The sequence below is a fragment of the Poecilia formosa genome, unplaced genomic scaffold, assembly GCF_000485575.1.
Source record: "Poecilia formosa unplaced genomic scaffold, Poecilia_formosa-5.1.2 Scaffold7, whole genome shotgun sequence".
NCBI lineage: Eukaryota > Metazoa > Chordata > Actinopteri > Cyprinodontiformes > Poeciliidae > Poecilia > Poecilia formosa.
In genome coordinates, this window is record NW_006799946.1 from 3,007,318 (window position 1) to 3,034,724 (window position 27,407).

The 27,407-nt window shown below is 40.4% G+C and overlaps 1 protein-coding gene across 15 annotated transcripts in view; it reads right to left on the minus strand.

Moving 5' to 3' along the window:
- The window catches only part of tanc2b (tetratricopeptide repeat, ankyrin repeat and coiled-coil containing 2b), a 163,286-nt gene that overhangs the window by 22,335 nt on the left and 113,544 nt on the right, over positions 1–27,407 (minus strand). For 14 of the 15 annotated variants that reach the window (XM_016681541.1, XM_016681546.1, XM_016681551.1 and 11 more), the window contains 4 exons: positions 26,332–26,480; positions 16,038–16,221; positions 14,332–14,580; positions 6,036–6,167 (listed from right to left, as the gene is read on the minus strand). In XM_016681541.1, coding sequence (XP_016537027.1) covers positions 6,036–6,167; positions 14,332–14,580; positions 16,038–16,221; positions 26,332–26,480 — 714 coding nt within the window. Of the gene's footprint in view, positions 1–6,035; positions 6,168–14,331; positions 14,581–16,037; positions 16,222–26,331; positions 26,481–26,827; positions 26,931–27,407 lie in introns of those variants that run through there. The other variant, XM_016681554.1, reaches the window with a different exon arrangement.

Here is a 27,407-nt window from a genome sequence, read left to right on the forward strand (position 1 = left end):
GGATGACTCACGGTGGCAGGGCAGCCTCGAGAGTGAGGAAGAGGAGAAACTGAAGAGAAGTGGAAAGAGTTGTGGGTAGACAGTCAGCTCTACTTGTAGCAAAAGGGTTCTGGGAGGGTGACGATTGGGATCATAAGTTCAGAGAAAAACCTACAGTAATTATACTTTCTAGGGTCGTCTCCACACCTAGCACTCGCCCCATACCCATTGCTGTGCTGCAATAGTGGCGATCCAGCCAGGTCCTGTTTTATCAAAGCATCCCAAAACCATGACACACCCACCTCTATGCTTCACTGTTGAGGTTCTTTTCCTTCATGCCAAACATGTCGTTTGTTAAAGTGTCTAAATAATTCAACTTTACAATCGTCCGTCAAAGGACCATTGTCCAACAATGGTCCTTTGACAATTATTTGCCCAACATGTTTATCACAGAGAGTGAAGGTTTCCTCCTTGCATGCCATCCGTGAAAGTTCAACTTTTACAGTCACTTTCTGATTGTATAGGCACTAACTTCCATGTTAGCAGTAGTAAGAGTCATGTGAAGATGCTCTTCAGGTGGGTTTGGGAAACTTCTTTTTGCATCTTGCATTCTGCTTTCCAGTGTGAACCTGCTTGGTCAACTTGGTCAACAGTTTTTTTGTAGATAAAAGTCAATGCAGATGTGAAACAAAGCAAACAAACAAAAAAAAAAAAGTGTTTTTATCACCTTCAATACTGCTCAGCTCTTTATCATTTTTGGCCTAAAGCAATACTTAAAATCTAAATGCGCTTGTGCAAACTCCCATTTTCAGAATATACTGTAATCTACAGATTCAAACATACTTTTAGAAAAGCTTTACGTTTAGCTGCCAAGGCACTCCAAGTTTGTTATTTCAGATTAAAATAATAACCTTAGCAAATAAGTAAAATTCTTGAGTATATTAATGCAAGCCTAGGCTTTAAAAGACAAAGACGTTAGTCATATTTCATTAAAAGTGAAATGTAGCAAGTACATGATTTGAATGAAAACCAGGGATGAATATTTATTAAATGATCAATTTTAAAAGGCAAGTGTTAATTTCCTCCCATCTTATTTGCATACGGGCTAGAGAGTTTTACCTTACAGCACCATTTTCAACTCAGCCGACTTCCCCATACTGCTTGTTGCAAATGTTGAAAGCTTGATATGGTGTTTTATAGCTTAACTCAGCTTTAAAACCATCTCCCTGTTCATCTGCCACATACAATATCCAAGAAATACATTAAAATCTGTGCCTGTAATGTGACAGGATGTGGGGAAAAGCTAAACAAGTATTAATACGTTTCGTGGCGCCGCACAGAAGCGATGCTTGTTTGCAGGAGAGTTTTGTTAACCGTAAGGAAGTCAGTGCATCTTTCACTCCTCATTTCTTAAATGTATCATCTGTAACGGCACTCAGACGAGTTTCGCAGAGTTATAATTTACTCATCACTCTTGTCACGGAGTAACGAAACCATCTGGAAGTGTAATTATTTTCATACATAAAAGCCCTCAGTCAGAGTCAGGTTTCTATCCATAAGCAAGAGGCAGAGAGACAGCGATGGACAGAAGGAGAGAGCAACAAAAAAATAAAAATAAAAAAAAAGGCGTGAAAGTGAAGATAAATGAAGGAGAAAATGTGTGTGCCGTGTACGGTTATGTGAGGGAGTTTGCAGTGAATAGATAAGGTGGGCGATAAATCTTAGAGGTGGGCAGGCAGGAGCACAAGACAGTCCATTACAGTCTGACTCACTCTGCTCAAAACAGCAGCACTGCTTGGCGCCCCCCCCCCCTCACCCCCACCCCAACACGGTGGCTGGCTTCAAAGGAAGATCGGACAAAATCAACCACAGCTGCATCTTGCCAGTCTGCTACCACCTGACCAGTGGATAACCATCCATGTACCAGTCCGCGTCAGTCAAATCGTTGGATACGATCTACAGAGCAATTATTTTATTTTAAGCTCTTCCAGCAAGAGTTTTGATTTGGATCCGCCAGCCGACAAAAGTCCAGAGAAGATCACAACATGATTCACTCTTTGGTAGCTTGACCAGCTTATGACAAATTTCACAGCAATCTGGACACTAGTTATCAGTGTGGCACAAGACTGCTGTCTAGAAGTAGCTTCATGTTCAGCTTCTACATATAATAACTTCGTTTGTTAACTTCCGTATTTCCCTATTTGTACAGTTTTGCCAAAGATTTCTTACTCCCTTTTTCACCTTCTTGTCATGCTACACTCACAACGTACAATGAATTGTATTGGGATTTTATGATAAGCCAAAACAAAGGTGCATTTCTTTTCTTTTTTACAAATAAGTGAGACGGGTATTTGTCTTTGATAGGCTACACCTAAAATAATGAAGTGCAAGGAAGAGTTCTTAGAGGTCATGTATTAAGTCCACAAAGCTAAATGTTTGGGGAGAAAGTATGGAAGAGCCATCGGTAATCCAGTGTAAAAAGAAAAAAAAATCAAGCTAACAGCATCTGTTTTTATCAGATAAAGTAAAAAGAAGCTGGTGAGATTTTATACTGTGACAGACTGATCTTGTTAGCTTTACGATCTACCAGCTTTTTCCCCCTCATCTTTAAAAGACAGACTCATTGGCAGATGCTGCTGTTTTTATTGATTGAAAGCAAATCAGTTTTTATAGTTATAAAAGGCTTTAATTGCAGTACCTTTTGAGGCGCGTAAACTGCAGCTTTGATGCTCTGGTCACATAAATTAATATCTATTCTCTTGTCCAAAACCCTACTTTACCTCTGCTGCTCCGTTTAGATGCTTATTGATCAGTTTGAGAGAGACAGAGGCAACGCCGTGTCCTGCTGCTTTCACCTCAAGTCTGTGTCATCCGGCTGACAAACAAATCCATTGTTGTATACAATAGGCTCACCATGAACCACTTTCTTGCATTTTTCACCGCATCATAAATTGGAAATTAAGCAAAGTTCTCAACATGTGCTTCAGGGGCTTTTCCTTCAGCCCTGCAAACCAAAACCAAAACCCAGAACCGCCCTCTAGTGGCCACATTGCTCAACAACCATGGCTGTGATGCTTGGCAATGTAGGGAGGAGGGGGACCTATTTAGATGAGTGGAGGGAGGATAAATAAGACTTTTACAGAACTACAAATAAATAAGACCTTCAGATATCTTGGGACAGTAAAGATGACAGCTACTTTTCTGTTCAATCAATTGTCTCTAACATGAGAGTGTGTAACTTCAAGCTCTAAGCATGACCTTGAGTAAAAACCTTTTGTCGTCTCATTCTTCTTGGGGGAGGAGAAACATGGATTTTCGATTCACTCTCATGCCCCGTCTTGCTGTGCCTCTTCCTCTGTCTATAACCAAGAAGGCACAGGAGCAGAGCACTCAGGGAGGCTCTGACACTGATCTAATGGGGCAGAAAGCGTGCTGGGATGCAGTCGTTTGGCTTGTAAACACACTCGGCTGTCCTAAGAGAGGGGGTCAGTTAAAACAAGTGGCTTTGGCAGAACCCGGCAAAGCTTTGGAAAAGAAAAAAACAAAACAAAACAGAGAAATGAGGGACTACCTCATCCCCCTGAGTCCGTCTCCATCCACTGCCCTACATTTTTCCACACTCCTTTCACTCCACGCTTCCCTGCAGACAGCTGCCCTCGAACAGGGGAATCGCATCAAACCTCGGCTGAACGCTCTCTCGGGTGAGCAGGGCCTTAACAGGTGTTTGAAAAGACAAACAGATGCATATTTGTACTCGCTCGGGTGGCAGAGGGCAGCCATGACGGCGCTCATTACAATCCGACAGCGGAGGAGGAGGAGGACGGGCAAGAGGACAGATAGTGTTGTGACATTTGGCTGTTTAAAAAAAAAAAGAAAAAAAAGGGAGGCGCTCGCTGTGCGTTGGAATTAAAACAGTGTGAAGTGAAGCGGACACAAGCTGTGGCTGTTGAGACAAATTTTAGCTTTGTAGTGACACAGCGAGACAAAAAGCTCTTTGTCTGCTCTCTCCCTCTTCTGCTTTTTTTTTTGCGCAGAAACAAGAAAGAAACTAAACAACAGCTGAGAACGTTCAACAACCGAACCACCGCATCTCTGGCTTAATACCTCACAGACACATGCAACTGCAAATCTACCTGCCTCAGATTTCCTTTCGAATGCTAAGTAAGATTTGGTCGTCGTGCTGCTTCGCCTCGCAAGTCCTCAGATGCTTTTGAGTTGTGCTGCTTGTTGAGGACGGGCTGAACGGATCAGCGTAGAAGGCAGCACAACAGGCTAATCACAAACAAACCTGAGACAAAGCAGCATTTTGTAATTGAAGAGAAAATCCATTATGGCTGCAGGGTTCTTTAAAAGGATAAAAACAAAACAAAACAAAAAACAAAAAAAAAAAACAGTCCTGGTATGCAGTCTGTCAGCCACAGGGAGCCTACGATAGACACAACTACAATAAAAAGAAAGTGCACCTTTCACCACGGCTGGGGTTTCAGGTATCGGGACACGTCACATATTATTTGTCCGTTGGACTCGAAGCTCGTCTGAATCAAGCTTCGCCTCCAGAAAAAAAATAAATAAAAAATGCGGGACAGATTGGAACATGTTATTTTTTCAAGCCAGATACTTTGACTGTATTGTATTCATAAGAAAGCATGCCACAGGTGGTTTATCGAGGCCTCAAAGAACACTTCATAAAACTAAAACAGTTTCTGCAAAAATATGAGGATGCAATCGGAGTTTCAGCAAATACAGAACTAATATTATTGATTACACCGAAAAAAAAAAAAAAGGATCCTTGGGTTAAATTCTTGGGATTTGTGACACCATGCAGAAGTTTTCTGTCACAGTCACTTTTCACTTTGCGGTGGAGAAGTCAGACTATCTAGTGACGCTTTAAAGTCACTACAAGCAATATTTCTCAAAGTTTTCTCAATCAAAAAGAAATGAGCTAAATATTAAATGTCACCATATGCCCACATGCTGTGCGATATTTACACAATGCTTGGTCAGGGCTTCTTTCACACAAATAACTGCATCGATGCTATCAGCCTGTAGCTCTGCTGAGATGTTAATTAAGCCCAGGTTGCTTCAGGAGCCTTCAGCTCTCCTGCGCTGTTGGTTCTGGTACCTGTTTTCTTCCTCGTCTCAGTTCGCCATAGATTCTCCATGCGGTTTGCTGACCAATCAGCAACAGTGATACAATGATCATTAAAGCAGCTGTTGGCAACTTTGTTTGTGTGGGCTGGTTCCAAGTCCACGTCTGGAGAATGAAATCAGCATTTCATCAGCTTGTCAGAAGATGGAAGCTTGAAGCGCTCTGAGATTTCCTGGTGGACAGCTAGCCTGACTTCGGGCCAGAACCAGCAGATGAAACTTTGGACCAATTGGAGATTGCCTCTCCAATCTTCCTTCACATTCTGGAACCTTAAATTTTGACAAAATGCAAAACTAGCTTCCATCTGAAGAAAAAAAAAAAAGGACTTCAGCCCAATGAGCAACAGTTCAATCCCTTTTCTCCAGCTCAAATTAGATGCTTAAATTATTACTGGTTCAGGAGTGTTTTTGTAGTCCACATCTTGGATATTTATCTGTGATGGATCTTAAAACTATTGAAACACATTTTAAATTTACCCGAAACTCCTAAAGGGGCTTCACTTCATAATACCATTAAGGTTGCAGTTAGCCCTGAGCACTTTTCTCGATGATACTTTTTTCTTCCACTCAATGTTCCATTAACATGTTTGCATACAACACTCTGTGAGCACGTGGCTTATTTAGCAATGGTCTTTTGCGATTTACCATCCTGAGTGAAAACGGCTTCCTCACAATTATGCAGGATATAAATATTTCATATTCAACAGTTACTATTTTTGGTCAGAATATGTAAATATTTCTCTGAGAATCTGTATAATAGTTCAGCTTGAAACGTACCACCACACGGAATGACTCTATATGACAAAGCAGTTTCACTTGTTGAATTGCAATGCAATAAAATGCATGTTTTGATGATATTGTAATGTGGCGAGACACACCCGAGAGTGTGTCCGAGTGTTTGCACTCACCTCTCAGGTCCTGCCCGGAGCGACCCGGCCCGCAGGTGGTGCTCTGCCTAGGCATGCGCAGCGAGGTGCGTAACGGAGTGTGCCTCTGATCATCCAGGTACGCCAGGTCCTCCAGGTGGGCCGAACTTGTAGCTGTTGTCGTTGTCGTGTGCGTGACGGGGGGGAAAGGGAAACAGCAGGATATATCAGAGGAGGAAAACGGAGAGAGAAAAAAAACATACAAATGCCAGAATGCGTGTCAACAAACTCATAGTGTGCACACATACAAAAGAGCGTGGCAAAGGTTTCAGAGAAAGCGGTTCCAGGCTCGAGCTCCTGCAGGAAAGATGGAGCCGTTGCTTCAGCCCTCGAATTCCCTCCTCTCCGTGTCTGTCACGCAGCACGGAGGCAGATGCCATGCGGCCCCTCTCAGGATTAATTAGCTTTGCAGACAAATGTCTTATTCATGGAGCGGGCGCTGTCTGACGCCGGCTGATGATTGTTTCACACCAACACTGTGTCTCTGAGGCCGACACTCGGAAACCACTGAATGCTGAATGAGATCAGCGGACGTGAACAACCCGCCTCGTCGTCGCACCTGAGCTTGCACGGTTCACTCAGAGGTGAGAAAACACGAGCCGGGAGCATTAACATGCGGGGAACACTCGGAGATCGAGATGCACAGGGTTTGGAGCCGATGAGGCCAAGAATGAATTTTAAAATGGATTACTATTCTATTTAAACTTAATATTCCCTCTTCCAAACCATTCTTATTTTATACACGTTTTTCTATGAGGAACAAGTTTTAACATTTTGCTGTATTAAAGCATATTGAGTAAAATGTTTTATTACAATTATCTCCACTAGTTATTGTGTCTGTAAAAACTAGACTGGAACAAAACTGAGATACAAAGCATCCTTCACCCATTTTGGAAAAAAAAAAGATGGCCAAATGGAAAAATAAATTCAACAAATGGAGCAATATTTTCTTTATCAAACAACTTTTAAATGCCTGGATGTTACTTTAAAAATTCCCTGATTTTCCGACTGCTTTTGTATCTCACTTCTGTTACAGCAGTTATGGTTATTATGTTTGACAGCAAGAACAAACAAAAAAAACCTGTGGAAAAATAAACAGTTTTAATAATTAATTCACTCTTTTTCAAATGTTGCATGATACCTGAGGTCGTTCCTAGATCCAGTCAATTTTACGGGGGTGTCAGTGGGCATCCATCAGCATTATCTGTTGTCTCTCACCTTCTCTTTTCGCAGGCACAGGAAGCTAAGGCATTGTGATTCTCCAAGAAGAAGGCGGCCTTCTCTCACCTTAGACTCCACAACACTGACGCCTGTCCTGTCCTACGTCTAAAAACAGGCGTTTACATGTATAGCTTAGAAAAATACCGAGCACGTCCGCTCAGTCGTACGAGTTTGTTGCTGGGTGTCTGAGTCACTCAAGTGACAAACCTTAAAAAATGAGCCACATTTGTTTCTCAAATAGGAGGGAAAATGGCAGCTGGGAATGTTGTTGTTAGAGGCTCAACCCTGATGGGAATGGGGGGCTGGGGGGGTTACTGGTCGCTCAACTGGGCTAAAAGCAGAAAGTGTGGAGGCATTAATCTGCAGCTAAACCAAGGAAGAATGACTCAGGGCTTCAGGGCTGGGAAGTCTTTCTCCCCCTCTCTCTCTCTCTTCCTCTCTCTTTCAACTGTGTTTGAATGTGAGAACTGAAATCTGTGTGCTCATCATTCCTATCTGCAATGCAGCAGGCTGCTGGGGATCGCATTCGCAGCCGCTGTGCCAATGCGCTAAGACGGCACGCAGAGCGGAAAGAAATAAAGTAGGAAGGCGGAAAAGAGTGGAGTAGGGGAGAAGAATAGAAGGTGTGCATTAAAAATTGGACTGTGTAGATGAAAGCTTGGTGCAATGATAGCTGCACTTCCTGTTTAGAGGACAGACAGATAGCAAGAAAGCATGCGTGCACAGGCACACACACACACACACACTCACACTCAATCAAACAACAGCTAGGCTGTCATCCAGCACCGGTTACAGAATCAGCTGGCAGGACAAGTAGTTGTTTCATATAACGGTTAGCTACTGGCACTTTAAGTGCCTCATTCTTTTTTCTTTTTTTTTAAATCTGATTGACAGGAATTTATCATCACACCTCAATGTGGATAATAGAGGTGCTGTAGTGGCCTCCTATCTTGACTTGGAGAAAGTCTGGTGCAATAAAACTTGAGGTCCTTCCTGCCAAGTAATAACATTTTATTTTTTTCTATCAGAGAGCTACATGAAAACCTATTTAAGTAACAGAAAACACAGTTTCAAAAATGAACAGCGTTTCTGAAATGGTTCATAGTGACGTTGGTGTACCTCAAGGCTGTGTATTCGTTCCTTACACTATTAGGCTGCTATATCAATAGTTTCGCATTGACATAGCAGTATGTGTGTGTGTGTGTGTGTGTGTGTGTATGTGTGTGTGTGTGTGTGTGTGTGTGCGTGTGTTTGTGCGTTTGTCCACCAACGTAAATAGGACATTTATGCTAATAGTACAGAGGAATATCTATATGTAGAAAACAAGCAACAAGTTCAAGAATACATTTTCTGAACTGGCTGTAAAGTTCATCTTTACATTTTTAACAAGATTGTCGGATGTGGTGGCCTGGCTCAAGGGGACAAAAGCAAATACAAATCTGCGGTGAGCGCCGTCATTTTTAGGCAGGAGAAAGTCCTAATAAAATGTGAATATTTGCTCTATAATATATATATATATACATTTCTCTGTCCTATTTTTTTGTTTTGTTTTATTTTTGGCAAAGGGAGCTAAAATATTATTCAAGCCAGCCAGGAAGAATGAAAACTCCTTTGTGTCTGTGTTGGAAATCGGATAAGGACAGACAATTAATACTACTGTGACTTCAGATGAAAATTGGCCTGCATGTTTGAAGGGCAGAGACCTGATAAAATCAAGTGCTTTTAATTTTTCATTCGAAATATATAAAGACAGATAAACATTCAGACTCCCCAACTAGCATTAAAATGCCAAAGTGATTTGGACTTTTGCAGGAGACATCTTAAATCAGAAATTTACTCCTCCAAGTACATTGGGCAAATGTCTTAAACAACTTAACCTTTTTATAAGCAAGGAGAGCATCAGCATATTGTGTAGTGATTATTTAAAAAAAAAATCTAATTGTAATTAAGATCATTTTTAATTAGCAGGGCAGAAAGAGAAAACATAATCTAAATAAAATAGGTAGACATGGTTTCACTACACAATACCTGTGGTGTCATAACTTAGAGTGAAAATATAAGTTTGAATTTCCTGAATTTCCTCTTTTCTGGGACAATGAATGCTTTTCCTGTTCTTTTCACTATTATGCAGATTTTAAGGCAATGTCTAAGATGACCTATTTTCTTTTACTTAGAAAAGCTCACCAGGCACCTCACAGCTTATGACGTGTAATGGGTGTTGCTATTTTTGTTTCTACACAATAACTGTCAGATTTTTCTGCCTTCTTTAAAAAAAAACGTCTGCTTAATCCTGTCATAAAACAGTTCAAATCTGTAAAAACATGTTACTTTAAAACCCATTTTTCCTTTTTTTTTTTTTTTACACAGTCTCCTCTGTATGGTGATTCAGTAAGCTTATTGAGAGAGTTCACAGATAGGTTTAGTGCAATAATAATAATGTTGTTTCTACAAATGGTGGGGAGCTTCACTGCCACAAACACAAACTGGACGACACCTGTGTGCGTGTGTGCGTGTGTGTTTGCGTGGCACTGCTGCAGGGTGGCAGGTCTGAGCAGCCCGCAGCCTCCACCTAAACGGTGCAACAGCATGCAAAGTGTTTTTCTATTGAAATTTATCTGATTTCAGTTGACTGAGAGACACCCAACCCCTGTTAGACCACTTTAAAGTTCAAATTTAGCTCCTTTACCATTCCCCTCCATAGCTGTACACCGTCTGAATGAAGAGAATCTAACAAGACAAAGTTTTTATTCCTAAATGAAATGCACGGGTTGAGCCAGAGGACAAAAAAAAAAAAAGCCGGCAATTATTTGCAATTGTATTTACTTTTAGGAGGGGGAGCATTGTATTACACGACGCTCCAAGCTCTGAAGTATGTTTCTGGCATCTCGTTATCAGAAATTTAACCCACAGGAATTGTATGACAGAACACCGTTTCGTTGTTTTGAAACATTTTAAACACGTCTTATTAGCGATGACCAACCATGTCTAAAAATAGCACACCTTCCACTTCCAACAGAAGACATGAAGGATCTTGCTTTTTTTTTTTTTTTTCTTCTTAGCTTCAATCAAACTAGGACACCCGACTCTCGCTGCTTAAATATTGACAATTCCTTCTTTTAAAATCTCTCACCTCCCACCCCCCCCTCGTTTTCACAATCGTAGTCAACTCCTCTCTCTAATACGTTCTGGCAGCACAGTCGAGAGAGAAAGTGCGATGAGCATACTTGGTCCTAGTTTCTGCTTCCTCCATATCCATCTTTCAGCTCTACCAACGCACATGCCTTCATTAGGTAATAGAGTAGCCCCCTCACTCCTCATTCCTCCCCGGTCGCCTTCTGCTCCGGCTTCGCTTCTCTCTCCCTCCCTCTCCGCACATCAAAGAGAGTCTCTCCGTCACTCTCGGGGATAGAAATGGTTAATGCCTGGGGCTTTGATGTTCCTCTGCTGGGTGAGCTCAGCCAATCCTCGGCCCGCGCTCGCCTCCCATCCCTACATCGTCTAATAATTCTTTGTGGAGGAGAGACGGCAGTGTGAGAAAGAAGAGATTATGAAACGCTCTTTCACTCCTCTTCCACATATATCCATCTCTCTCTCATAAATATGGAGTTCCTGTCCCTCTGAAAAACACAAACGCCTTCTGAAAAATCATCACATCTTTCCCTTCTCCCCCCCACACGCCACCAAATTGCCTAACAGCCTCATTTCTATTTGATTTTCATCATCTGTAGCTAGCAGCGTGTATTTTAAAGCCGTTGCTAGGCTAACTCGGTGCCATCTGAAGACGTGTGTCGGAGGGCAGAGATGAAAACGAAGATGAGTCCTTTAGCCCCGGTCGCTCTGCAAGAACGGCGGTGTCAAAGAGCAGAACACGAGCAGCACGCAGACAGGATCACCACTCCAGTGACGCACCTGAAGAATGAACAAGTTTTCACACATACAGTTGAAATCATGATTACATTTAAGGGGAAAAATGCCTTCCAAATTTGGCGCGAAATGTGAAAAAATTATTATTATTATTATTATTATTTTTTTTTTTTTTGGAAAGCTGAGTTCAGTTTCTCTAGTCAACTAGAACTTGTCTGACAGCATGAAGTAGGGTGTAGGATCTCAAAAAGCAACACACGGAGCTGTGAGGCTCCAGCAAGCCGCAGTGAGACCCACAAGCTCCACTGAGCGGTGGAGAACCTTTCCCAGGAGTGGATGGGAGACACCAGAATTACTGCCAGAAAGCATCGACGACTCTTCAAGGAGATATCTAACGTCCTGCAGGCTTCACTTGCCTTAGTAATGATCAGAGTTCAGGATTTGACAATAGGAAAGAGACTGAAGAGGGGGAAAAATGGCATCCGTCGGTGACTTCAAAGGAAATAAACACTGCCGACAATAAACAACAAGAAGGATCATCTCAAAAACAGCCTCGTGATTCCCGACACTTTTGGGAAAATACTCATAACAATAAATGTGGAGTTTTGGTGGTTCGAGGGTCACGAGATAATTTGCCGCTTTGGGTCTTGGAAAACTTGGTCAGTTGATGGAAACATGAACTCTGCCGTGTCCAGTAGGAAAACCTGAAGAAGAATGCTACGTCTATCAGTCGTTGACCTTCAGCTCAAGCTCACTGAAGCTATGCAGCAGAACAACAATTGGAGACAAAGTCTGGACATAAATCTCATCCAGATGCCGCGGCATGACCTTCAACTAGCCACTTGTGCTCATAAACATCTTCAATGTGGCGCAAGCTGGAGTCAGGCTTAAGTGGCAAATACTTTTTGCCCTCAATAAACAAAATCATAATTTGCATTTACCTACGTCATTATTGGTCTGACATGAAAAAATGGGGAAACAGAAGAAATCTGTAGGGGAGCAAATACTTTTCAACAGCACTGTGTAAACAAAGACTTTTGTCCCGCTGGGAGTGGGAGGAGTGCATATTAAAGCTCATCATCTGTAACAGAGTCTCTGCTGATTAGAACAATAAAACAATCAGACCCATTACGAGGGCTGCCTCCGTGTTATGAAACTAACACTTTTTTTCCCCTTTGTTTTTAATTCTCATATGTTACTTTTGGGATTCTGTCACAGCAGCTACAGAAAGAACCTCATATGAATGAGACCTTTAGCCAAACAAATGCCAGCTTTATGCTATGTGATGTTCCTCCAGCCGCAGTCTGTAATTCTGCAGAAGCAGTTTTTCCCAGACAGTGTTGTTCAGCTCTGCGGTGTCGATCTACACCAGAGGGCTGAGGGAGCTTAGACAGAATGTCACTGTGGATTCGCTACTTCCCAGAATTTTTATCATCACTGCATAAACGCTAAACACAACAGTAGTTTCAAACTTCAAATTTCAAAGGAAAAGATGTTGAAAAGGTACATAAACAAGCAACTAACCGGCTTCGGAGGAGAGCCGGTTAGTTGTTTTACTTTGTAAATATCATATTTAATGGCTTCATACCTCAAACAATGAATGACATTGTTGTAATTAATTGCACATCTCCATTCAGATCAAGCAGAGGAAAAATACTGGGATTGTAAACCGAAACAACAATTACTACTTCGTTGCAGCTCCTCTGTATTTTTGACAGCTTGAACTCTTTGAGGCAAAGGCGGTCTGCACAAATGAAAAACAAAACTCTTCATCAATCGGGTTCCAATTAGGGCTGGGGTGACTTGTTGGTGTAATCAATGACACTCGCATCGATATTTTTTCATCAACCCATGAAGTTTTAAACCAAGTTTTATCCATTTTTGGTCGATTTCAAAACAAACATGAAGGCCAAATCAACTGCTTCTCTATTCAAAAAGGTTGGGTGTAAAGGTTTTTCTACATTTTAAGGGAGTATTTTAAGTCTAAAAAAAAACAACAACAACAACTTGGATTTGGATGCTCTGCGAGGTTCTGTTGGGAACCGCAGCAGCACAAGTACGGTCCACAATGAACTGCTGGAAAGAAAAATCAACACGGTGAGCTGACACTAAACACAAAGCAACGTTAAGTTTTTCTAGCTGCTGAAAATGAAACAAATGCCAGAACAGACTCCAAGAATAGGAAGGTGTGAATAGTACCATAGATTGAACAGTGATAAACAGATCAAAACTGGTTTTGGAGAGACAAAGCTCTCCAAATGATAAATGATCTTCAAAACACGCCGACCTTAAAAACGTAGAAATCTTATGGCGTATGCTTACAGGAAAAGCCAATAATAGGATGAAAAAATAAAAAAGTAAGTCTTCTGATTCAATCAGAACAAGGCAAGAAGCTTGTTGATGGCATCAAGGAATAGTCGGGGTGTATGTATATATTTGAGCTTGTGTGTATATTACTGGCCCTGTTTGGACAAAAAAAAATCAAAAAATCAAAAAAAAATCCACAAATTCAAACTTTTGAACCCAGTTTCTCAAGTTACATGTGAAATCATGATGAATGCATGTGAACTTGTGGCCAAAGCTGAATCCTGTAAACACGTTGAGATTTTAAGAAAAACAGGCAGAGCCAGAGCTCACTCAGTGTGATCCAAAAACACGAACATAGACTAGAAACTAAACTGCTGCTTCTCATCTTAATTATAGCAAAAGAAGTGTTCTTAATACACAATTATTTTCAAAAATTCACAAGCCAATCAGAGACGAGTTAGTGAGAAATTAACTTCAGACAATTTAAACTTTTAAAGCAATAAAAACACGTTTGACTGACAGTCTCAGTCTAAAACATTGAAAGTGTTCAATAATCTGACGTAGACTTGATTAAAAGCCTCAGAGAGGCACATCAAAGAAATCCATCAATGCATTAATGATTCTTCTCACCAAAAAACCCAACAAAAAAATAAAAAAACAAGCAGGGTTGAAAGGAAAGGAAGCACAGAAGGAGTCAACAAGAGGACAAGACGTGACTGAACAGCAGCACTTCAACGCAATCTTTCTAGAACAAATAATTTGCTCCGGAGTGCTGTGTACACCGCGTTTAGTACCTGTGAATCACCGCTCAGAGAAACCTTTGCCACACACCGTTTTGTTTGGTTTTAAAAACAGGAGGAGAAGGGGGAAGAGGAAGGAGACTCACCGGCCACAGAATTGGGACGGGGCATGAGGTACAAAGGGATGGAGTGGGCAGAATGGGAGGACATGCTCTCCAGGTTGCGCTCAGGGATTTTATTCAGGCTGAAGGTGGAAGCGGTCATGTTTTCATCCACCCTGTACAGGAACGAGTCCATGCCTGATTTCTGGGACTGCCACAGCTTCAGGTTCCCTCGCGAGCCCTCGCTGTATTTGCCGCCTCGCTCCATGTTCTCCGAGTAGCTCGTCAGAGTAGCTGGACAAAAAACAAAACAAAACAAAAAAAAACAACAGATAACGATTAAACATTTCAGACCATTTCTCACACTTTCTTTCTAAATCCGCTTCCCCATACGTCTGATTTCACATCTGTTTACTGTTGCTCTGAATCAATATCGTTGTGCCAGTGTGTGTTTTTTGTTGTTGTTGTTTTCCATCTAAAACTGCAGGTGTTTGCCATTGTTGCCAGGAAACAATGATGGCACCTGTTCTGACATCTTTAAAGTGCCTCACATCGGTAGGCATTTCAGCTCTCCTGTTGTCTCTTTAAATCATGCACAAAAGCTACAGTTGAAGTCAACATCGGGTACTTGAATTAGTTCCCAAAGGGAAAAGCAAACCAGGTACTTGTACTATACACCACATTCAACAATCCCTGAGGATGTGGTTTTACTCTAAAGAGAAATGTTTCACATTTGTAGAGCAGATTGCTGTTTAGAAATTACACAGTGGATCATTTTAACTTTACATTTTATTGTTTTAAATCCAGCTTCAATGTGTTGTAATTATTCTTTTAAGAGGCACTACTACTACCAAAACTATTCACTCATTTGGTATTTACACAGGTGGACTTATGTGACGGCCCATTCTTAAGTCATTTGTGAGGTCAGACACTGATGTTGGACAAGTATGTTTGAGGAGTCTTCAATCTAATTAATTTCAAGGGTGTTTATTTTACGTTGAGAAAAATAAACACTCAGTGTTTATTTTTTTTCCACTACTAGTGTTTTGTTCACTAGTAGTGGATGGTTGTTGGAACACAAAAGGTCAATCCCTTTACCATTCCCACAGTTAGGCACATGCAACCACATTATCACTGTATGTAACATATATATTACATAGCCTTGAACTGCAATATTTATTACATAATTATTAAAGTACTATACAGGCTAGCAATGCCAGTTGTGCCTGTTCTTTAATGCACCTAAAAAGCAGATGTAGCCAGATGCTGCGTTTTCAATTAAACAATGTTGCTGAAATGGGAACAGTAAATTTCATTATGACTCCAGTGCAGAAAAGTAGTAACACTATTTACTTAAACACTTGTTTATTTACTGTAATATCATTGTTTCCATGTTTCCCGATCTCATTGCATGTTTTCCTAATATTGAGTCGTATCACTGAAGCATTAAGAGTTCCTTTCACTGACAGGAGCTGAAGACAACTCCTGACAAACATATTCCCTTGTACACCAAATGTTACACTTGACCCAAAAAAAGAATGGCAAGCACCATTTTTCTAGCAACTGCTAGAGCCAGAGTCTTGCATTAGATTTGTAGTCACAGAGGTCGAAGCCTTCACTCCAGAGAACGTAACAGTGGTGATGTGCTTTTCACCAATGCGTAGCAGATTTTTCACTTTCTGATGAGAATGAAATTACACCGCAAATATTTATCTTGGGAGAGTCTATGTAAGCGCGCCGGCGGATCTCACCTATAATCCCGCTGTCTCTGCTCTCCAATGTTGAGGTGGGGCTGGTGACAGAACCGTAGGCACAGTCCTTGTTGCCGACCTGGCCCGGCATGGCCGTGGGGAGGGTGGAGCAGGGGCTGCCTGCAGGCGGAGAGGCAGTGCTGCTGGTCAGGGTGGAGCAGGGGCTGATCCTCTGGTTCTGGCCCTGCCACAAACACACATTCACGAGTTTTGTTCAAGCTTTGTTTGCCCCACCCCCACCCCCCCAAAAAAGTGGGAATGAATAAAACAAAAAAAAACAAAAAAAAGACTATGTTTGAACTATTATTATCTGACTCATTCAGAAGGAAAAAAGTCATTTCAACATTTCAGTTTTCAAAAGCTTTGCCGCCCTGCTGCTTTCACAATGTGAAGTTCAGCATTCTTTGGATTGGTTCCCGAACATGTATGCAAACGCACGTTGTGTTACAACAGCAATAAATCTGCTGCATTTATCTTCAATCATCAAGTGTAAACTAGCTACGGGCTGCTGTCAGATTCACCTCGAGTAAAAATAGCATGATTTTACACCATCGATGTGTTAACACTAAAAATAAACACAAATAATGCGTAACATAAAATCAATTATAAAAATAAGAAAAACAAAAATCATAACAGTGCTGCTCAGTGACCAAATTTTTACAGATACAGTAACACTATATGCTCTATTTACTGATTATTTTTTACACGTAGGTGAAAGCAAAAGTGCAAAGTAGCCACCTGTTAAATTTTGTCGTAGTTTTGAAGTGATTTTGCAAACAATATTAAACTGTTTTGTAGACTAAACAACAAAATAACAAGTTCATATTAGTTAAAATATTCCAATCAGCTGAATTTGTGGTGCTTTCATTTGAAAAATTTTTTTAATTAAGAAAAAGTAAGAAAAAAAAAACTTGAGATTAACTGGCATGTTGTTGATTTAGGTTTTCCCACACTCATAATTCAGAAAATCAAAGTCTCATAAATGTCAAAGCTTTTAAATCCTCCGACTTCTAACTATTGTTCATGTAATCGTGTAATCATTACCCAACAGCTGCTGAGACATTGTACAATTACAAAGCCTGATCCCCTTAAACATTTTCAAGATCTTTTTTTTTTTTCTTTTTTCCCCCCCACTTAGAGTTTCTCTACTTGTTAAAAAAAGAGTGACTAACACAGATGGTGCAGGCCAAGTTCTGCTTTACAAGACAAAAACATTCAGAGCAAACCTGTTGTGCATAACAAAAAGCAAATTGGACCCCCCCACAAACCACTGCATGAGACCTTCTGGAAGGCATCAGAGTTTGGAGTTGCAAAGAAGTATGCAAACAAGCCTGATACATTTCTGTCAAAAGCTGAAGCAGCTGGCAGTGATAGCAGTGGTATGTTTGGAGTAAAATAGAGCAACATGTCAAGTGAAGAGCTCCATCTGATCAGCATGAGGAAGCAGAGAAAAGGATTTGTGATTGTGTGTGCAGGCACAAGTCCTTTTAAAGGCAGCAAAAAATAAATTATAACATTACAAAAGTGCACTGTGGTAAATTAGATGCTTATTTTTAGCTCAATCTGCACTTATTAGCAGTCTAGTGGTTGTGAACCCTTTTTTCCCCCCGTCTTACCAATTAGAGACCACGTTGCACTGATAACGTCTGTGGGGAAGTTGTAAGTGAATATGACTGTTTGCTCATTTCGATATCAGTGACGTGTTTAAAAATGAAGTCAGAGGAAGGCCAGAGATGCACAAAGCTTCTAGAGAGGAAGCTGTATGTTCTGTGGAGGGATGTTGGCTGTTTGTTCAGGCTGCTGCTTATAAAAGAGCAATGACGTCAACAGATAACAGCAAGCTAAATATAATGCAGCGAAGGTGCTCTAGTTTATCATTTTCAAGAGTTGCACTCTGTCACTTTACGTGCTGGATTAGAAGATGCAGTCATCTTTTTTTATAGCTCACGTTTAAGGTGAGGTTCCTCTTATTCTGAGGATCATACACACAAACTGATATTTACGGTGAATAAGCTAACTGTGCTAACCAAGAAAACCATGCTGTTATCCTAAATCATTAATGTAAAATGCTATGGAGAGTTGAAAATGTCTACTGTGTCATAATTTTGTCTTTAAGAAAAATGTATTCTATTAAACTGTGAAGCTGTGGTACACCGATTCTCTCACATGGTGTGACATCACCTCTAGTTCTAACATAAACACTGACCAATCACAAAAAGTTCCTTGAGCATCCTGTATAGTTACAATAATTCAATGGTGATTTAAAATCCAGCACAAAAATAAGTAACAGCTTCTTCCTCTTTAAGAGTAAGTAGCAGAAAGTCATTTCAAGATAATATTTGCACAATGTCTCAGTCCAGTAATAAGGAGAATTTTACTGTGTTTAATGATTTCCAATAATGAAGAGAGGGACAGCTCTGTAACTCTGGGTTGTTTTGGGGTGGGGGGAATCAGTGATTTATTTGACTATGAACTGCTTACAGTTAGAAAAGTCAAAGTTAATCAAAACAGTAGAAAAAATATTTTGTTGTTCATAAATTGCTTTTGACAGGTCAGAGCTAAAAAAAAACACCAAATGGTCACTAAATGTCTTATCTACTTAAAAAAACATCTTCAAACAATGTTTCCTCAAATTTGATCCCTGTGATAAACACACTTCATCTTTACATCAAGCTCTACAGAGGGCATTTTGAAGATCGGTGGAATTAAAAAGGGTTCGCTGAAGAAACCAAAAAAGTATCTAAAGCGTGTAGGACACTATGGCCCCGAGGACCCAAACTGGAAAACTCAACATTAAAGTTTTTCCCTCATTACCTCAGGAAGTACTTTGTTTCCAGTGTCATCAAGACCTGTTGACCTTAAAGGATTTCGAAAGACCAAGAAAAACAGCACGAGCAAATATTTCACAGACCTCCAGGTCGTTCTCAGGAAGGAACGAAACAAAACCCAGTTCCTGATTGCAGCTGTCAAATGATTAACTTTATGTTGGCCTTTTCACAGTAAAAGATGCAAATAAAAACGTAAACATATGAATCTCACTATATTTTAACTTTTCAGAAAAAAATAGAAAAGCATATTTTGGTTCTCAAAATTCTCAAAATGTTTGGTAGAGTTTGGAGTTGAAGTTCCAAACTCTACTGAAGTTAATCTACTCTAAAGTCTACTGAAGTAAATCTGAGCAAGACCTATGAACTGAATACATTCTACACATTTCAGTAGATATTTTCTCTGAGTTCAAGATGTCTAGTATTTGCAATAAGAACCTTGGGTATAATTGGTTTTAAGTCTTTGTGAAAATACAGAAATACTATAAATCTGCAGCGTTTATACACAAAGCTATCATACAATAAAATTCTCAAATCATGCCCTTGAATAGATGATGACAATCAGGTTCTTTTGTTGTCATTTGCTTTCTTTTGGCACCCTGCAGGGACCTTATTCTATGTCAACTCTGGTTAGGAGACAAGCAACCACAGGGGACAAAAATAAAAACACCCATCTAATCTGCTGCCGTAAACACCCACTGATTCAATCGTACTCAAAAACACACAGTTGCACCGACTCAAAAGACAGACACGCACCTTCCACAGAAACGCCAGTATGCTGTGAGAGGTAAAGTGGCTATATTTCTATATTTGACTGAACAAAGAAACACTCGGAGGTCTCTCCTTATCGGGGCTGTTGATGAGATCGGATCAAGAGTGGGATGAACGCAACATGGCCAGGTTGGGGGGGGGGAGAGAAGTGATGCTCAAGGCAAATCTTAGTCTAGATTAATTTGTCAGAGGAAGACTGAAGGACGCCAGCAGTCAATTTGTATTGGTGCTGAAAGTCGTTATTTCCTAGACATTTACTTGTATTGATTCATGTGTCAATTACGGGTTGACGGCCTCTCGAGACTCTGGAGAGGAGATAGGCAGTCAATTAATCTCCAGGTTGGATTCATTCGTCTGCATGTGAAGGTGTCCTTCAGAGAGAAACAGTAAGCCGCGTTATTCTACAAACAGAAAGCCATTTGTGAAAGTTTTAAAAATATATATATTTTATTATTGTTTTTTTTTTGTATACTTCACAAAAAAAACACTGTCATGTAAAATGACAACACTGTCATTTTACATGACAGTGTTGGTCTGTCATGTAAAATTAAGATTTTACATGACAGACCAACACTAATTTGAGCATATTTCTACAGTTTAAGTGAACTGGTACATTGCTTTACTAGTGTTTAAAAAAAAAAAAAGTTTCTGAAAAGTGTGGTTATTTTTGCATTCAGCTCCCTTTTTGCTATGAGTTGGTCGCACTGGATTTATTGACTACAATGCAAATGATTAAATTGCATAACCAACTCTCATCTTTAGGTGGCTAAGAAAATACAAAAACTTAACTATTCAGTTTAAAAAACGGCCAAGACGCCTTAAAAACAAATGGGAGTTTTGTGAAGTAAAGGTTGCTACATATTTTCCATTTCATTAAAACTATAAATTTTCTAGTCTTGAAATGAAAGATTTAGATATAATGTCTTTGATCTGCTATAAATGTAGACATATAAATAAGAGATCCACCAATCAATCACCAGAGACCTTTGATGAGCTCTAATCAAATATTAACAAATCTCTTTTTTTTCTTTACAAATATTACATGCAGCAAAACTGAGAACTCCCACAGTGTGCAGCTTGATGGCATTTTGAGTTTAATGAAAATTTGATAAAAATTAGGGGTATATGCTTTATCGCATAAATGTGGATTTTCTTATGTTTTCATTTTCTGTAGGAGTCAATGACCAACTTGCAGCACTTTTTTTTTTCTCTCTTTGCTTGCTCTTGTCCTTAGTAAAAGAAAAAAAAAACCAGCATGGGGAGATTTGACCTTAAAGAAAACGACCTCAATACCTACCAACTTAAAATAATGAATCCAGTGATAACTTATTAAACCTCGCTTCCTTAAATTCTGTGATATCTTCACTGCAGTGACTGCCTCTCAAACGTAGCGAAATTTACACAGAGAAACATTGGGAAGCCTAAAACTTGCACCAAGTATAATAGGTTACTGACCCCCAAACTTGTGAGGGTGTGACCTTAAATGTCTCATGAGAATTGGACTGCACTTGTAACACGGCATCTACTCAGGCAACGAGAGCACAAGAATATGAGAGGCAATTAACTGAAGCCTCTGCATGTTAAGGTCACCTTGTTTTGCCAGATGGTGAGGCATCGCAGGCCTCAACTTTTGCACATTTATTCCTGAATTCCCTTTAAACTGGAGGACGCTTTGCATGTCTGTTGACTACAGCTTTTTTTTCCACAAAATGGCAAAGAGTTGCAAACAGGCAACAAGCATCGTTTCTACTAATACATAAAAAAATGAAGACGCATTCAAATTTTACACAGCAATGTGCTAAGATGTGCAGCAAACACTTGTGATACGCAGACCTTTTTTTTTTTTTAAATACTGAAACCATTTCCAGGAACAAATAACAAAATTGAATGTTTTACAAAGTTATATTTTAGACAATTCAGTTCTTGCAGTAGGTTTTTCATAAGATGTATGCCTTTTTTCGTTTTTAACTGAACAGAAACATGTCGCAAGAGATGTCTAACAAGCTAATTGATGTCTCTGTTTATATTTGAAAAAAAAGACCTTAAACTAGAAACATTCCCCTTGAAAAGGAGAGCCTGTTGACTAAAGCAGAGTGGAAAACCAGTCAGACTCTAAGGAAAACATTGAAGACCACCAGAAAGCATAAAAAAACGTAAATATTACTTTGAAGAAGAAATGTAAGCAGCTAAGGATTGAGTCTAGACTTTTGCACTATAATCTTTGCCATCAGTTTAAAGTTTAAAATGTATCAAACTTGGCCTTAATAGGTTTTAAGCTAAATCTAATCTTCCCCTTTTTATTTTTATTTTTTGTTGCAAATTAAATTTATCGTAATAATCCAGAAAACAGTATTTGGGCCAGACATCTACAACAATAAGTTTGTGCCGTGCGCACGATGCAGCGAAGAGCTGATATGAGTCACATCTCTAAAACGAGCCGCTCGAATGAACCTCTCTCAATTTCTACACCCCCACTGCTCTGACAGTGCTTACATCGAGCACAGGCGGTCCATCAGCCTAATCGCTTATTCACACTGTTTTAGTGCAAACCCATACGTACGCCTGCATAACATACTTCAGCAACAGGTTAGCCGCCCCCTTTCTCTTCCCCTCCTCCCCGTTTCACCTCCTCTGTGTCTCTCAGCTGCAAACGTTTTTCCTCCCACAGTCTGCGAACAATTCATTCCTGTCAAATCAGGTTTAAATAGAGAAACCAGGACATCTGCAGCCGCCCCGCTGCGCCAGGAGATGTTTGTTGCACAACTGTCAAATTCATAAGCAAAAAGGTGACGGCGCAAAAACAGTAACCCACATGAGGCACTTAACGCGAGGTGCATCAACCGAGGATACCAGCTGCTATTGGACAATGTTAAACCGAGAAATTAGAGTTGCATATTTTCTCTAACCAAAACATAATTTTAATAATTTTATAGGAAGGCTCAGATGCATTTAGGCTAATTATTTAGTTACATATTCTTCAATGAGTTGCGGAGAAACCACAAACTTTTGCAGCCATCGACAAGCTTCTGGTATAATTTGGGATTGAGTATCAAGATCCTTCTTATTTTTTAGAACTGGTAGACTCATTTTAAATTGGTTGGTGTCCTGACACATATTAGCCTCAAGCATCATCAACACATTTTCAAAAAGGTTTGAGGTTGGGGCTTCCAGAAGGCCAATATATAATCCATCCCTACAGCAGTTTCAATGTACTTTTTGGGATCACACTCCTGTTGGAACACCAACGTTTCAACCATGTGGTTGTCGGTTTGAGATGATTTTAAAGATTTTCCACCCACTTTTCACACTACCACTTCTAGTAAAACCTTTGCAAATCATCATCTTGATTGACAATCGGTACCCCAACTTCCCTTCTCCAAATATACTTTGTGCCATTTTGGCCAAGCAGCTCAGTGTTTGTCTTCACCAACCAGAAAGTTTCTGGTTTGTTCACACCAGAAACAGCTGGGGATTTCAGACTTGAAGTGGTTGATTTTGAAGCAGAATCTACTTTCTCTCAGTCAATATTGATATATAATTAGTTTTACTGCTGGCAGTGACAGTGGTGTTCCAGCGGGTTATGGGTTCATGGCAGGTTTAGACATCGTCGGTTCTCAAGTCGTTTCCAAATATCCCCCACCCCCAAAAATTTCTGTCTTTCGTCTGAGAGATGTAAATCGGTGGCTCTTCCAGATCTAGGCAAAGTAGAGGCACAACTGAGTAACTTGTACTTGGAGTACTATTGTTTGAAGTGATGGTCAAATATTACAGCTATTTAGAAATGCCTCCAAAAGACTTTCCCAACATCTGTAGACACTCAATTATTCTGTTGAAATGTCCACTGAGTTATTTGGACATTTCCATCATTCTGAGCTTGAGTCCACCCAAATGTGGTCAAATATAACATATGTTTTGCCTGACCATTAAACATTTCTTAGGAAGGCATGTGTCTGAAAATCTCCATCATGCTTGAAATTGTTGATTTCGGAGCAGATGGTTCTTTTATTTTGATGACGTCTAAGTTTGTGATGATTTAAAACCTGCTCTATGGTGGAGAGCAACACTGTGTTCCAACAGTCTTCATTTTACGATAGCCTTCAGCCTGCCTGGTTCCTGGATTGTTATTGAATATTTTAATCTTTAATCAAAGTTGGGGCTTCTGACTAGACAATCATACCAAACACAGATCAAAACTGATTTTGGAATAAAGAAAGCAGCTAAAGACCAAGCATCTGGAATGGTCCCAACCTCTATATTATTGAAAATGTATGGGGTAAGTTTGAAATGCGGGTCAGTCTCCTGCAAACCAACCACTTTAATTAAACAAACTCTGCCATTTCTGATAGTAAAACGGGTCAGGTATCCAGCTAGATTCAAATCAGAAGCATGCTGATCAATACAAAGTGTGGTTTCTCTGCAACACTAAAAATATTCTATCAAATTTCAGTATATTCGAACCTGAATGTATAACTTTGACCCTGTGTGAATTAGTGGAAACCATACAAAATTCAAATCTGTGGATGTCTGAAATCTAGTAATGGCTATGAAAGGATAAGTCCATCTGAAAATAGTTTAGATGCTTCATTAGGAGGCCAGAATTAATGTGGAAATCATGCCGGCGATGTTTGAATGCTAACATCTCCCCAGCACTGTAATAAATATGGATGTCAAAGATGTGTAAGAACTAAACAAAAAGGAGAACAGCAGTGAAAATAAATGTCAAAAGAGATTGATTTAGACATTAAGCGTTTCCTCAAGCACCTGAACACAACTTCTCATAAAAGGAAGTGAATGATATTTAAACACTACAACGCTTTTAGATGTGACCTGTAAAGTATGAAAAACATTTAATCTAAAACAAATCTGTGGTGACTTAAGAGTCCGAGACAATACTCTTTTCACTGTGAACAATGAGTGTCAAATATAACACTGGGACACAAAAACACCTTCATGGGAAAGAGGAGATAAAGACATCTGATCACCGCTAAGACATTTTTAGGGGGAGGTGTTTTATTTGAATAGAATTGACAAGTCTTTGTTGTTCAATGAGGAGAGCAAAGAAATGCCATGCTCTTAGCTATACATCCTAATTAGCTTTAAAGGAACTTTGAAAACAGAGGCAATCAGATAACATAATAGAAATGAGAAGTGCTGTTTGTAATGTCTTTGAAGTCCTGCTTTTAGAGGAAGTTTCTTGCTTTTAAAAATAGCAGCAGTCACTATGCCTTCTGTGTGTAGGATAAGTAGAATACAGAGACAGAAACATGTTGCTTACCGATTCCAAACAATGCACCAACTTCAACAATGCAGTGCATTTCATCTAAAAATGTCACAAGGAAAAACAAAAACAAAAATATATTTCAAGCCAGCTAGAAAGAGGCAAGAAAAAGTAGTAATCGTCAAGGTGCACCAAGTCTGGCTCAGTTCACTGCTCGGCTTCACCACTCCAAATGTGGAGGTGTCCTTGGGCAAGGCACTGTCCATCCGAATGAACCACTTTGATTCTGATGTGTTCCCCACAGTCACCTCAAACAACACAAGTCTTTGAATCTGGCTGCACTGAGACAAAATCTGAAATTGGTACTCACAAGACAAGTTTTCACATCCTGCTTTCCTGCCCATCCTACCTCAGCGTTTCTGCCGCATCATTACACACTAATCATACTGACTCCTCGGTAATTACTTCCTGGGATAGACACATTTTGTCTTTAAATGCAGTTTGTAACAGCACAACCAATCCCAGGTGCAATTTGGAGAAGGGTGTGCTTTTCACCTGCTAGAAACCTAATGGATGTCAGCTTCTGTGTGCAAGGAACGTGAATGTGGTGCAGTACATGCTGATAGGGGAAAACATGAATATCCTACAATGTATTGGGGAGATCGATTTGATACGTGTCAAAAAATAGCTAGCTGTGACACACGTACCAGCTGTGGTACCAAGAGAAATCCTTTGGCCAGATACTGTCATTGAGTGTGAACCTACAGATTCTTTGACTGTGCTGAGATCAAGGTACAATTCAAAAATCTCTATTAAGACAGCTGCAGTGCTTTTTCAAAAAGGTTTGTTCCATGCTACGTTCTCCTCTGTAATCAATGCTTCATCCTCAGAAAATAAAAATCTTTACATTTGTTTTCACTGATCACTGTCAGTCAATCACACTGACACCAAGTCAGATTATTTGAAAATTGTATAAAACATCTGCCGCTACACTTTTCACTTCAACTTGTCTTCCTCCTCAATGCTACACTAGTGATGCTACGTATTTATCTTCTTGCATCTCAGAATCCTCTCAAGACTGCGGCTTTCACCTCGATTATGCACTTTTTTTTCCTTCCAGTCAACTTTCTAGTGATATGCTTGAATGCAGCACTCTGTGAACTGCCACCTTCTCCAGCAACGATCTTTGCTCATCTATCCTCCCTACAGAGCTATTCGAATTTCTGGATTTAGAGTTTAAAAACTAACAGTAGATAATTATTACAAAATGTCACCCAATAGTGAATACATTTATACATCAGGTTACTATTGCTGAAATGAACATGATTTTCGATTCTGTTTAATTTATTGAGATTTCGATGTAGAACAAGATAAAAGCTCTTTAATCTAAGCTAACAAAACACATCTTCTTCTCTTAATAGAAACCCATCGCCCCACAGTCAGCCTATCTCAGTAGATTTGAATAAAGGAGGAAAGTTACCTGTCTCGCCTCGGGTTCCTCCATGCTGTACTGCGTACCAGCTGGCCCCTCACTCACTTTGTCTCCCAGAAGGAAACCCAGCCGCGTCATCAATGTGTTGGCTGCCTCATCCACCGACGGAGGGGGCCCCAGCTCATGGCTTGACTCCCCTGCAGAGGTAGATAGACAAAAGGAGGAGGAGGAGGAGGAGGAGGAGGAAGAATGGTAGAAAACAGAGAAATACAAGTGGTGAGCAAAAAATAAGGGGACAGTTCATTTCACCATAAGACGCAGCTTTTAGCTTCATGTCCGTCTGATTTAAACAACCGAACACAAAATGTATATCCGCTACAGCCGTCCTCCACAAAACACAGCAGACAGAGGATACACAGCACCTGCACTCAGGCAAACAAACAAAACACCCTGTCGCACCTGAGTTTTCCCGTAGCTCAGAGCGGCGCATTACAAACACATTCCTCGAAACAAATGGACGCCGTGGCTTGGACGATCCACTTACATGAACTCCAAAAATCCCTTCAGCCACAACAAGGATCGTTTCCAGCTGTACTGAAAGACCTTCTTTTCACGCTGAACGGCAAAAAAGTCCTCCAAACTGACGACAGCTGCTTCCGCACCACTCATTGCCACTGCAGCGTGGGTGACGTAATGAGAAACACCCTTTACCTGAGAGTGTGTGTAAGTGAGAGAGGGAGACGGAGAGGCGTTCCTAACCAAAGTGGGTGTGTACGCAAACACACACACACAGATCTCTGTCCTATTTATGGAGCCTGGAAGCGCTAAGCAAAGCAAAGAGACACTGTGGGGTGAGCCCGCATGATGGTAAATCCACCTACAAACACTCAGAGCACTGGTGGGGGTTGCCGGCTTTTAACCAAAGCAAACATCTCTCAATGACCTCATCTTGTCACCTGGTTGCCTGGTTACTCTTCAACCGTAACAAACCCTCGTTGGTAGTATCATGTTCTTCGGTAACACCTGGCTAACGTGCCTGGAGGAGCCGACTGCATGGATCAACTTTAGTTCAATTCAACGCTCGTCACAGCAGTGTCGCTCTCAGGCGAGGAGGTTTTGTTAAT